This window comes from Apteryx mantelli, chromosome 16, assembly GCF_036417845.1.
Source record: "Apteryx mantelli isolate bAptMan1 chromosome 16, bAptMan1.hap1, whole genome shotgun sequence".
NCBI lineage: Eukaryota > Metazoa > Chordata > Aves > Apterygiformes > Apterygidae > Apteryx > Apteryx mantelli.
In genome coordinates, this window is record NC_089993.1 from 9,066,973 (window position 1) to 9,079,871 (window position 12,899).

At 45.7% G+C, this 12,899-nt stretch overlaps 1 protein-coding gene across 2 annotated transcripts; it reads right to left on the minus strand.

The window, feature by feature from the left end:
* Positions 1 to 489: 489 nt before the first annotated feature.
* On the minus strand, positions 490 to 3,304 carry SOCS1 (suppressor of cytokine signaling 1). 2 transcript variants are annotated; one of them, XM_067306278.1, is made up of 2 exons: positions 3,234 to 3,304; positions 490 to 1,377 (listed from the first exon to the last, which is right to left on the minus strand). In XM_067306278.1, exon 2 carries the CDS (start codon positions 1,300 to 1,302, stop codon positions 679 to 681), a length of 624 nt encoding a protein of 207 aa, XP_067162379.1. In that variant the 5' UTR covers positions 1,303 to 1,377; positions 3,234 to 3,304; the 3' UTR covers positions 490 to 678. The 2 variants fall into 2 exon arrangements, with proteins under 2 accessions (XP_067162379.1, XP_013795663.1); XM_013940209.2 differs by lacking the exon at positions 3,234 to 3,304 and adding an exon at positions 2,594 to 2,745.
* Positions 3,305 to 12,899: the final 9,595 nt, after the last annotated feature.

Consider the following 12,899-nt stretch of genomic DNA (forward strand, 5'->3'; position numbering starts at 1 on the left):
TTTCTTGCTTAGGGCCTTGTAGCTTTTAATAGAAGTCAGGCAAACCAGAGTTAGTGCAATTGGTTCAGCTAAGGGTTTGATTCATCTCTCACAAACTATACACCCCTGTAGTCTTAACACACTGTTCCTGCTCTCATGTAGCCAGAAGGGAGCTACAGACTGGCAGATTCATCCTGAGTCCATTTTCTACTCATTTACATCTTTGTTTTAAGCTATTTGGGGCCTTTATCTGCTAGACTAGCACCAAAACAATAGGCTAGCTTGGTAGGGCAAGGCACTGGACCCCATTAAGATCTGATCTGCTGTCTGCACTTATATACTCACTTAGCAGTTAAAATTTGTTAGCATGATCAGGTACCAGAGCCCATAAAACTAACAACAGTCAGATGCTTTTTTTTATAAAAACTTTCACAATAAAGTTTATTATGTTAATATCATTAAAAATATTATAAAATAAAATATTCTGCTTAGCAGAAAAATGATGCCAGGGCTTTAAAACCCCAGGTTTGTGCAAACAGTTTTTGTAAACATTAGAAGTCAAGTGTTCAAGTTCCATCCCAAAATACAGTAAGTTGCTACAAAAATAAGTTTGCTCACTGTCAAACATGGTTAAAAACCCAGGAAGCTGGATTTCTTTACACATCTCACTCGCACACCCCTGTACAGTTAATGCTGTATTTATATCTGAAATGGGAAGGATTTCAGATAGTCCTTTAAAACTGGATTGAGAGGGATCTGGCTTAAATTTTCCCTTCCAAAAGTTTTCACGATGCTCTTCCGGCAGAGTTCCTGCAAGGGCTGCACACGGACTTTGCGCAGGGGGGTAACCAGTACCTTCCTGGGGGAGCTTATGTAATGTTCCAGCAGCTTAAAAAGACAGTCAAAACTCTCCTTGCTGCCATCCAGGCTGAAACGCCCAGTCTGAAAGTTTATTCGGATGCTGGTGGGTCCAGTCGCAGTCTTAACACTGATGGCAAAGAAGCAGTTCTTCTGCGTGCTGTCCCTGATGAGGAAGGTGCCCTCAGGCTCCGACTTCAGCTTCTCATGGGCAGCGTTGACAGACAGCGGTCCCCAGTAGAAGCCGCAGGCGTCCAGCAGGGTGCTCGCCCGCGTGATGCTACTGAAATCCGCCTGAGAGCGGAAGGTTCGGAAGTGCGTGTTGCTCTGCGCCTGCACAGTGCTGGGCCGGCCAGGGCCGTGGTAGACTCGAGCCTGCGAACGATCCCGTGCTGGAGGGTCAAGTAGACATCTCGGGTCTGCTGCAACTGCATTATCTGCTGACACCTTGCTGTGCGCTACCATCCTACAGACTAGGCCAGCGGATGCGGTCTTCCATAGCGTCAGCGGCTACGGCAGGGCAGCTTTCCAGTGGCTATTCTGAAATGCCAAAGAGAGACACAGTGTTAGATCACCTCGGAAAAGCCGCTGCAATCTCTGAATGACCAAGTCTTCCATTCATATCCATCCTGCCCATTATAAAATAATAAAATATTCATTTGCCAACTTACACTGGGCAAACAACTGCTCACCTTCTGACAAGATTAACAGTCTATTACTATTGCAAAGTCCAAACCTCCAAAAATATTCAGCAGGGATGATTAACCACATTAGCTGCAAAGGCTAATGTGGTTTCCCTGCTGCAAGCCATAGAAATGTATCAGCATTGAGACTGAGTCAAATGGCAGGAACCTCTTATTGAGATGTTATCCTGTACTCGCTCCAACAGATTCTCAAGTTCTTAGAAAACAAAGCAACAAGGTTTTAAGACCCAGTTACCAATATCCTTCCAGCTCCCTCTTTCCCTTCCCCCACTCCACACAGACGTCTGAACGCAGAAAACACATTTGTTGTTGGTGCATTGTGCAAAAAGGAGAAAGTGGGTAAAGGAAACGTAAACCTGCAGCTGTGCGCGAGCCTCCAGATAACCGGGGAAGAGAGGGTAACATGAATAGGTGCCACTGTGCAATTAAGTGCAACTTGGAAGGGCAGCCTGTAACACTGCCAATTTACACAGCAATCCTAAAACTACTTTCCTCTCTCCTCTAAATCCGAGGCTCTGCCATAAAAGGCAATTTCCTATTCCCCCAACTTTCCCTGGGGATAGTAAGGCTACAGCCTCACTAGCTTACACAAATCAACCTCTGTGAACCCTTAAAGCATTACTCCTCTGTCTCTCTCTTTTTGTATTACATGCACTTTAAGTGGCCCAATCTAAATTGCTTCCTATTGATATATCTTTCAGCATGAGGGACTAAATTCATCCCTTGTGTTACTTCAAAGGAATTAGCAGTGCTGCTCCAGGAATGAGTTTGGCCTGAAATGTCTCCCTCTGACAATGTGGTTCGATACATCTCCGCTGGCTGCCTTGACCTTACTGGCAAGCATAGATTTTAGGATTTATCCCTATAGTCAGATATAGATCTGCAGCAGCAGCTTGTTGAGAAACCTTTAAGTATTCTCAGAAATGAATCCCTCGGCCATCTTACGCTTCAGGGTAACATGCTAATGCAGATTTCAAAGAAAGTACATAACTGGATTCCTGTCTGTGCTAATTTAACAAGTTGACATTTGGTTTCATTTAAGGTCATATTACCTCCTGAAGCGGCAAACAGGTTTGTACAATCCTCATGCTGGCAAATAACTTAACAGGCTGAACGTAGCACTGGGCTTTCTTTACCCAGCAGATGGAAACTGATGTCAATTTTTCCAATTACTGGGCCAGGATTATCGCTCAGCCTTGAAAGTTTAAAAACTGAATCTCGGGGCATGCGGTGAGAAAAAGCCACTAAGCTCAGGATCTAAAAATCGCAAGCTCCTTAGCGCAAGCCGTCCGTCCCCGAGGGGGCAGTTCGCCGTGCCGCTGCCGAGGGCGCCGGCGGACGCGGGCACGCCAGGCCTCGGGCCGGCGCCGCGCACCGGGCGCCTCGTCCCGCCGGTCCGCGGAGGCGCGCGGTGCCGTGCACAGCCGCTGCTGCGTGTTCGCTTTATTGTTTTTCCAGCTATTTTATACCAGGCGCGAAGGGCTCCGTCTTGAACGGGAACACAGAGCCGAAAAGGGAGGAGGGGAAAAGAAAACAACAGAAGCACCACTCGGAGGAGCCCCCCCGCTCCCGCACAACAGGCAGGGCGGGCTCGCCGTGCCTCCGGAACCTGACCTCTTCTGGCTGCGGCGCCGGAGGGGTCGGTGCACGTTGCGGCTTGCGAGGACCCCGTTAGAAAGAGAGCACCCTTACCTTCGCCCTCGGCGCCGCGGGTAGCGCCGTCCCCGGGGCGCGCTGCACACACGCGGGCCGGCGCGGCGCGGCTAGTGCTGCCCGCGGCGAGTGCTGCCCGCGGCGGGCGCCTGAGCATCCTCCGCGCGGGGGCCCTGCCTGGCGCCGGGGCTGCGCGGGGCTGCGCCGCGCCCGGGCGGCACCTCCAGCGCTCTGGGGCCGCGCATCGCCTCTGCTTTCTATTTAACGCGTCGGTGCCGTTTCCCTGCCCGCCGGCTCCTCCCCTGCCTTCTGCGAAAACACGTGGCCGCCGCTTCACTTTCGCTTTCCGAATGAGTCACGGCTGCTCCGCGCCGCGCTCGGCCGCGCCGGGGCTGCCCGGGGGCGCGCTCGGAGCCGGGGCCGCCGGGTCCCCCCGAGGGGCCGGGCGCGGGGCCCGGCTGCCCCGGCTGCCCCGGCTGCCCCGGTCCCGCTAGGGCCGCTTTTGCCGCGTTTGGGCAGCCCGAGCGGCGCCCCCGCCCCGCGCAGGGTTGGGCTGCGCGGCGGGAGGTGCTGGCCGGGCACGGCGGGGCCGGGCCGGGGGCCGAGGGGCCCCGGGGGGACGGGACGGGACGGGACGGGACGGGGCACGGCGCGGACCTCGGGCGGCTCCACGCGCGCGGAAAGCCTGGCAGCGAGCGGAGCAAGCGGCCAGCGCCGCGGGCGCCTCGGCGCGCAGGGAGCTGCTCTCCTCAGAGCCAGCGTGCACAGGACAGGGGAGAGGGCTGGGCGTGCGGCTGTGAAATGCCCAAGGCGGGGAGCGAGCTTAGAGCCACAGTGATGTAAAAGAGAGGAAAAAAATACAGAGAAATCTGTGATCCTGCCATGGGGAGGACTGTGGAGACTCAGGGTTGGTTTTCGAGTTCTCAAAGCAGAATTTCCCTGGGGTTTTCTACAAGGCAATCAGATCAAAAAGTAACTGTTCAAACCCCCAGCTGCTCTGCTACAGTCTTGAAAGAACTTGCTAGCAGCCAGGGCCAGAGGCTGGAGATCCGGCGCTGCTTGCCCAGAGGCAGACTGGCACATCTCTAGCACCAAGCCGGTGTCGCGTGTGCTTCCTTAAGCAGCCTCCAGTGAAGTGTGTTTTCATCCCAAGAGGCTGTTTAAAAGGCCAAGAAATCTTTGTTCTGATTGTACCTTGTCACGTGGAAAGCCAAGTGCCCTAATATGCACCTCTTGCAGTAACTCACCTACTTAGGTGTGTGCAAACAGTATGGAGACTTTGGGAAGTATGCAGCTTATTCCTCAGTCTGGAATCAATACAAGGAATTTCTTGCTTCCACAGTGCGTGTGGCTTGGGATATGCAGTATGAAAGAATGGTTTTGCAGTCAGGCTGCTTCTTTAAACTGGGAGCGGAAAGAGGATGTTTTTTCCCCTTAACAGTCAAAATGATGTTTTGTGACAGTGAAAAGGAAGTGTTTCTGTCAGACGGTTAAGGGACAGGGGCCAGAAAGGGCTTGTGAGTTGTCCTTTGGGATGAATTGAGGGAATGTATTTCCTGCTTAGAGAGTGAATACTCGTTTCAAAATCCAGTGTGGTCACGGACTAAATTAACCTCATGGTGACACAGTGCCATGCAGTGCTGTGCAGCCCGTGTTTGCTGTGTGGCCCTGGAAATTCTTGTTGATGTGTCAGTCACTGAAATTGGCCACTGCTGTTATGTGCGATAGTTATCGGGAATTTGGAAAAACTGAGCTAGGCATGAATTTTAAGAACTGGCATAGTGATTCCCTTTATCTGTACTCAAAATTCTCTTTTAAAGAATTTCTGAGCAGTTGGGCTTAATGTAGGATTTTCATGAGCAGGTGGGTGAGGGAAGCTCAACTGCTTTTCTGTGTAAAACAAAAGCATTAGGGAATGGTGGAACTGAAACTTGCTTTAGAGTTAGAGCATGCAATAGCGAGAAACGCTTTTCCATTATTTGCTTTAGTGTAATGAGCATCATGAAACTAGTAGATTTAAGGACTGCTTTGTACAAGGTGCTGTTCAGACATGAAGTAGAAATTGTCCTTCAGACCTTAAAGCCTATTTCTGCAAGACAAACAAAGGATTCCCCTTCCCTTCCCGAAAAAAAAAAAGAGAGATTTGAAGTGCTTTAACTGTGTCACAATAAGATAAACCAGAGCCAAAAATGCAGCTCAGATTTTCTAAATCCTAGCCTAGTCTACTAGGCGCTCAGCCAAACTACCTTCCTGCTACTACAGAATTTGATTCTCCTGTCGCCATGGGCTTAAGTATTATTATTTTCTGTCTGTGCAGAGTGGAGCACGTGTCAAAGCCATAAGGCAACACAACGTGACAAGTGTTTGTTAAATGATGTGAAGGTTGGCTGCAGGTTGTCCTCTTGTCACGTAACTCTTTCTATTGTAAGATCACAGGGGAAAGCTCCTCTGGGTGCACGTGCAGGTTGGCTACCAGACACTGGTTAGACCAGGTGACAAAGAGCCTGTCCAAAAAGTCTTCCTCATTCAGCAGGAATGTAATAATAATATCTAGCTGCAAAGCTTCGGTGCTTGGCAGAGATCAAGTGAGTAAGTGAGGTTGTCATCACAGGAGAGAGAGGTGGGAGTGAGCCTGGCAAGTGGACGGGGAAAGCCGAGGGAATCAGGCTGCTGCTTATGAAGTTTGGCATCATCCCTGTGTGAATTGCGAGGAGAATCGCCTGCGAATCTCCATAAGGTGCCTCAGAAAGGCTTGCCTGGGAGAAATGGGGATTAATCATAATCCCTGAAGGAGACCAGTACAGCAGGTAGATTTTCCAGTAGGAAGAGTTGGAGCCTCAGACTTGAGGATCCTAAAAGCTGAGCTTTCTTGATGTGTCCTCAGTTCTCCTAATTACATTTCTTTTTGCAAAAGCCCTTCATCCTTCTGATTTCTTTCTTACCTCACTCCCTCTTAAAACTCCCATAATCTGGGCCTCAGAACGAGGTTTGTGAGTGTTTGGATAAAATGCAATTGCTGCTATCCAGTAGAGGGCAGTGCATAAATTCAGAGCCAGCGCTGGAGCCCTCGGGCAGAGTGTCAATGGAAGAGGAAGGTCTCCAAAGTGAAGTTTGAAGCCCTTCTGCAAATTCATGAGAGTCTGATTTATGCTCTTCACTCATCTCAGTGAGTACTTTTTACGTGGAGGTGAGTTATTACATGTTACATTACACATTACCTTATTATTTATTACAATAAGGTGGATAAGACACTAATGAGAGCCTATCTGTTTCATAAACAGAGCCTTCCTTGTGAAACTCTTCTGACCTCCTTTTTTTCCTCTTTGCAAATTACCATTTCACATAGAGAAACAAACCCTCTTTCCCTCCTTCACTGCTTATGGTCTCATAAAAGAAGGGCAAAGTTTGAGGAGAAAGAGGGGAATTGGGAGGCGCTATCCCATGCCCCCTCCCCCTCTTTTCCTGGGGCTGGAAAGTGAGCACTTCTGAGCAGACGGATCATACCAGGAAAGCTCCTAAGCTTCCTGTAAAGAACAAACTCAGCTTGTCTTTAAAACCAAAGCCCTTTCCCCTACTTTGTAAACATTGGCTTGGAAAATGAAAGAGAATTAATAGGAATCTCCAGAAATTTCTGCAGCAGGAGCAAGACTTGCTCACTGGTTAGAAATGGAGAATGGTTAGAGGGAAGGGTCACACCAGGAGGCAGCTTGGGAAAAAAACATGGATCTGAAGATGGTTTTGAAGGTGGGGGAATATTTTATCTGTTGGCGATACATATGACATTTCCCTCGTTTGTTTGCTTTTAAAAAAGATTTTTTACCATATTAGCACCAAGGTAATGCAGGCAGAGCTTCCCTTATTTATGCTCCAAGCCTTACTTCACCCGGTGAAACCACCAAGGGTGAGGAGGTAATGATACCACGTATGGTATTTCCCAGTATGAATTCCCATATGGGGCACTCCACACCCTAATGAATTCCCCCCACCACCACCACCAGCCTCCCAAGGTGACGATCTTCTGGGGGAAAAAAACCTGAAAAAATGAAACAATCAGAAAATCAGCAGGCACACCACATTTCAGCTTGGCTCCTTGTTTTTGAGAATTGAAGTAGGCACTGAAGGCACTGATTCTGTTATGAAGCTGAATTAATCAGCAGGCCAGCATGTCCGTGGAATAACATTTTGTTCAGAGTTTGATATAGCAAATGCAGGAATTAATATGTGAATGTTAAATCAGCTGAATTGTGTTATTTTTATAAAGACACTTGTCAGTGAGTAATTAGCATCTTTTTCCAGGCCTTGTAAATTGCTATTTTCTTTATTCAAGAATACTTTATGCTATTTTCCTTTATTCAAGTGAATAAGGTCACCTATGTTATTATTAGTGTTTTGAGGTTAGAGCCTGACTTGTGCTAGTGTTGTAAATGATAGCTCTTACATGAAAGGGCTCATTATCTAAACTGACCAGATAAGTAGTACCATTTTTAGATGCGGGGAACTGAAGCACAACGAGATTCAGTGATTTGCTTAGAGTCACAGCGAGAGAGTCTGCAAAAGGGCTAGGAACGGAACAGAGCCGAATTCAGGTCTTCAGAGCCCCATACTAGAAACTTAACCACAATACCATCCTTCCTGTTTTAGTGGGTTTTGTTTTCTTCTCCAGAATCTAAATTTTCATTTAAATGAAACCCCTGAAATCGGAATTCTTTGATTTTGCGAGTAAGTTAGACACCGCATTGTTTTTGAGTCTGCTTTCAGATGCACTGAAACTAGCAGCACCAAGACAAGTGTGAATGTCTGTCACCCGCCTTAACTAGGTATTAAGGTCAGAGCTTGGAGTATTTAAATGGCACATGCCTGAGGGATGTAACTCTTGCGGCTGGACATTTCCTTACACGTCCCTATGCTGTCCACTTCTAAGTTAAGTGATGATAAAGCAAGCCTGATAAATACAGCTTATCCTCTTATGCTTTTACTCTTTTACTTCTAGGCAGAATGGCTATAAAAATGACTTGCTTTACACTGATATTAAAGACCATGCCAGATATCCCTGACAAATGATGTGTTTATTAGTTTCTCTGTGGCACAGATGTTGCTGCATAGATAAGTTACTATGCCAAAAGCAAGATATAGTTTGAGATGTCACTAATCCTGTACCAAGTGTTGAGTATCGCACCTATAGGCAGATGAGGGCTAGCCAGTCAGTACAGAATTAATAATTTATGTCTGGACTGGAATTTGTGCTGTTTTGCAGATATTGCATAATTCAGATTCCATCCAGCCAGGGTGGATGATAGAAATTGGTATTTTTGCCTTCTAAAAAGGATTACTATGAATGTTAGTCATGAGAATGTGCACATATCTACTAACTAGGATGACAAGCTATGGTTTTTCAAGTTAAGCTAATGAAGCTTAGCTAACTACTGGAGTTCATTAAGAGCTGAGCTTCTCCCCCCTTAAGTTCCTTTGAATATTCCCGAGGAATTGTGTAGGAGATATAAACTGTTATGCTTTAAGGTATAAGTTATAAATGAACTGTCTGAGGCTATGAAGAAAGTTTCTTTCTAATCTGGCTGCTCTGGAATTGTTTATTTAAAAAGATGCCAGCTCCTTCATCCGGAGCAGCTGATGTTGGTGTCTGAGCCCAGACGAAACGGAGCTGCCTGGTCTTCAGTGGAAGCTCCTTTGTGGATATTAGCTAAGCCAAATCAAGATTCACATTAGTCTCCTGAATTCAAATGCTAAACAGTTAACCATACAAAAATGCAGTTTGAGTTTTCTACATTTCAGTAGTTTAGACATCCTTCTTGGTAATTAGTTGAGTGAAGGGAAAAAAAAAAGGTAAAGAAAGAAAGGAAAGCCTCAAACTGTTGGTAGAAGCACTGTGAGAAGGCAGCCTGCTCTCTGGTGTTTCTTCGTATGGATACGAGGCTGATGTTGCTTGGTTTCGTGCGCGTGGCTCCATACTCCACAACCGGGAGGACCTTTAGATCCCTAATAATATCGCTGGTGCTAATGGTAGAGGTAGCAGCCTGCCTGTCGTACTGGGGAACTGCCGTTACAGCTCTTGGACTGGATATTTTAAAGCCGAACTGGGTGAAGGCAGTTTGGCTTCCGGACACGTTGACAGGACCGCAGAGGTCTCGCCGCTCCCCGTCGGGGGGGAACACGTGCCTTGCGTTTCAGAGCCGGTCGCCGGTCTGACTGCGGCCTCGCTACCAGGGCCCCTAGCGGGTCCCCTTCGACTGAGACAGCGCGGGTGCCTTCCCGGTGCCCTGACGGCTGCCGCCTCCCCGCGGCGCGCTCCCTCGCTGCTGAAGCCGTGTTCCCGCTTTCTTCAGTTCCCCATCCTCGCGCCTCCCAGAAATTCGGGTGCCAAGCCCCCACCTGTGGAGTGGCGAAAAAAATTTGAGTGGGGAACTTGAGGATACCAAACAAAACATCAGTTAATAATCCAAAAGACCTCCCATGTCTTTATATTACTACTTTAATGGTATCTTTACCATCTTCTTACTCTTTTCCATTCTTACAGTCATTTTCTACCATTCCCCTCTGTTGTCAGTGCCTCTGCAGATTGTGCCCTGCGTTATCTGTGTGATTACAGATTTGCATTCGCTGCTGCAGGTGGATGGTACTGATGCCTTTTCTTGTGCTCCCATGATCCCATCTATTCAAACCACATGCAAATGATGAGCTTCTGCTAAAGTAATTCAAAGGCTGTGGAATCGGTGTCTGAGGCATTTCAGTCATAGGCATAATCGACCCATGAGGAGGTTTTCTTACGGCTGGGGTGAGGTGGAGCAAATGACTCAAATATTCCCTCACCTTTGGTTTTCAGGCCACAGAAACAGATTAAAATTCATTCTGAATATGACCAAATGGACCCAATCTCAGCTTTATTTCCCTGAATATAGAGAGCCTCAACAGCCCAAATTAAAAGGAAAAATGGGGCTTGTTCCAAAAGTGAACAAAGACATATATAGTGCTGCAACAGGAGGCAGGAGTAGCACAAAGAAAGCTGAAAAATCGGCATCTGATGGCCTAGGGGGAGCAGCATCTTGCAGCTTCTCATCTAAATTTAGGTGGAAAATCATATTTTTTTCACAATGCGCTGATACAGTTTCATATGACTTGGGTGGATTTTTAATACTTGAAGTTATCAAGAATGAATCTAAATAAATCACTACTTAAACTCAGCCTTGAGAAAACATCTTTTGTGTTCTTTTCTATTGTATTATATATTGACCTCCATATTCCTACTGTGATTGCTATCTATCTTAAGTAATTGCCTGTTCTTTTTACAGTCAAATTCTAATCTCAATATCATAAACCACCCAAGCTCTAATGATGATGAAATATTAAGGAACTAGGATTCTGCAATATCTAATGACTCGTATACTCAGCAAATAGGAACTAGTGAACATTCATCTCTTATTCTACTCTACAAATTGTTCCTATATAGATTTTATTATTGTCTTATGACCTTGGCTAGTTATATAACTTATCTCTGCAAAGATCTAGGAAAGAACTAGGTAATATGAATTTTAATTTCTTATTTTTCAAAGTATTTATTGCAAAGTTAGCTAGATTTCTGCTCTTCCCTTCCACCCCGAAGATGGTAGGTCCTCTCAGCAGTCTCTTTCAGGATAGAAATATTAACTGCACGTTTGCCAGGAAAAAGGAAACAAAAAACCATAATTGTTCCAGTAGAAGGATTGGATTTTTCTTAAGACATTTTTCCTCTCCAGATTTATTGCAAACCCTGGCCAATTTTACATGTGACCTCAAGAAGCTGCATTTGGTGTGGGCTAGCTACCCCTTATTCCAACTCCAGCAGAATTTCTAGGAATCAGGAGAATACACTGGCAGTTTCTGACATAAGATAGAAGTCCTTTAAATGGAGACTTTTTGACATCTGTAATTAAAGTGATAAATTAGAAACATCATCCAAAGATATTAATAAAGTATTCTCTAACTTTAGAAAGATCTATATTAGTTAGATACAGACCTCGCCACACATGCTTTTGGATTAATTAAGAAGAAATATTACATTATGTAAAATTACTGCAGTTTAGCATGCAGGCCTTGATGTCCCCTATCAGTAAATTAGGTAATTGAGAATATGAAAGTGGGAAGAGTGCCCAGCTTGGAGGACCTTCTCTTGGAGTTCAGTAGACCTCTCGCTGGATTCCTGCTGCCCAGAGATTTGATGTGTGTGATGACTCACTTTCGAAGGACAGCTTTCTCCTCTGATGCTGTTAGAAACCCTATGATCAGTTATCTTAAACTGTAAAGAAATGCTATGTTGCATTTCAATTGCAGATCTATTTCAGTTAATAACAATGTCAAAATACTGGCAACATTTCTGATGATGAGCCTAGCGGAAGTTCGAGGCTCAGTCACATACCCAAATTGGCTTGAGCTTGTCAAGGTGACCTTCAAAAACTTGCTAAACATGTTAGTAGTGAAATGTGATGATCTCAAACCACAGATCATTCCAATACAAGCTTTACTCGCAGAAAAAACTTTTGATAAGGTGGCTGGAGCTACTTTTATAGCCAGAAAGTTTGGATTTGTACCCGTGTCTAGTTGTTTGCTCCAGCTGTCCTGTTCTGACTCAGTCTCTCATAACACGATTTTCAGTAGGGCCTGCTTACTGTCACTTTCCTCAGTGGTACCCAAGAAGGGTGACCATTATTTCCATGACTTCCTGGATTTACCTCTAAATAGAATAATCCGTATTTCCTAATAGTACAGTCCATTCAACATAAATTAAAGCAGTATTCAGGTGACTGCTGTTTTCGTCTATATCCAAGTTGAAGATACACAACTAGATTTCTCTAATCACCAATTTAAAAATTCAGATGAACAGATGGGCAATAAATTCTCAAAAAAAAAGCAGATATAATTTTTCAAATATCAAGTAATGGGACTTTTTCCCTCAAGAATTTTTATGGGCAAACAGATGCAATTAAGCACCTAATACAATAATACCAAGAAATACCAATAAGCTGATGAATGTTAATTTAAATCCTGTGCTCTCTCTAATGATTGCTGATACAAATAGGGTAATATCCTCTCTCCCTGAGTCTATAGGGAAAGATTAAAATCCTAACCGGGAGTATGGATTTTCCAGTTAGTCAGTGAGGGCTCTGTCCCTTTTTAGTGCTTATACAATGCCATTACTTATACATAGAAAAGGTGGAGCACTTCAAAATCAGATCCTCCACAGGATCTTTGCCTAGCTTTGGGGGCCTGCTGGAGACCCAGAATTTCTGGGTGTACTAAAAATGTTCCAGTATCATCCATACTCGCTGCATATGCTTTGGTCAGGAGGAAGTCTTCCATGGGTTTATAATTCTTTGCTAAAGGTTGAAAGGAGCTTCATCAGTTCCCTTCGAAAGGTTATAGTAACAGTAGTAAAATGCCCATGATCTTAGGATGTTTCTCAGGAATTTTTTCTCTTTGTTGAACAAGGTAAAGATTTTGCTCTGTAGAGTGTGTTGTTTCCTCAACAGGAATTTGCTGTGTGTGCTGTGGGACTGGCCAGCGGCCAAACAGCTATGGAAGGAAGCAGGGTTGTGAGTCCAGCATCCAAATGCTGGGGGTGATGGTTTGGGAAGGCTCCCCAAACAGATACGCTTATCCAAATGGAAAAGTAGGCTTGTGCCCAGAATACAGCAGTGGGGTTCAGACCTTGGCAGT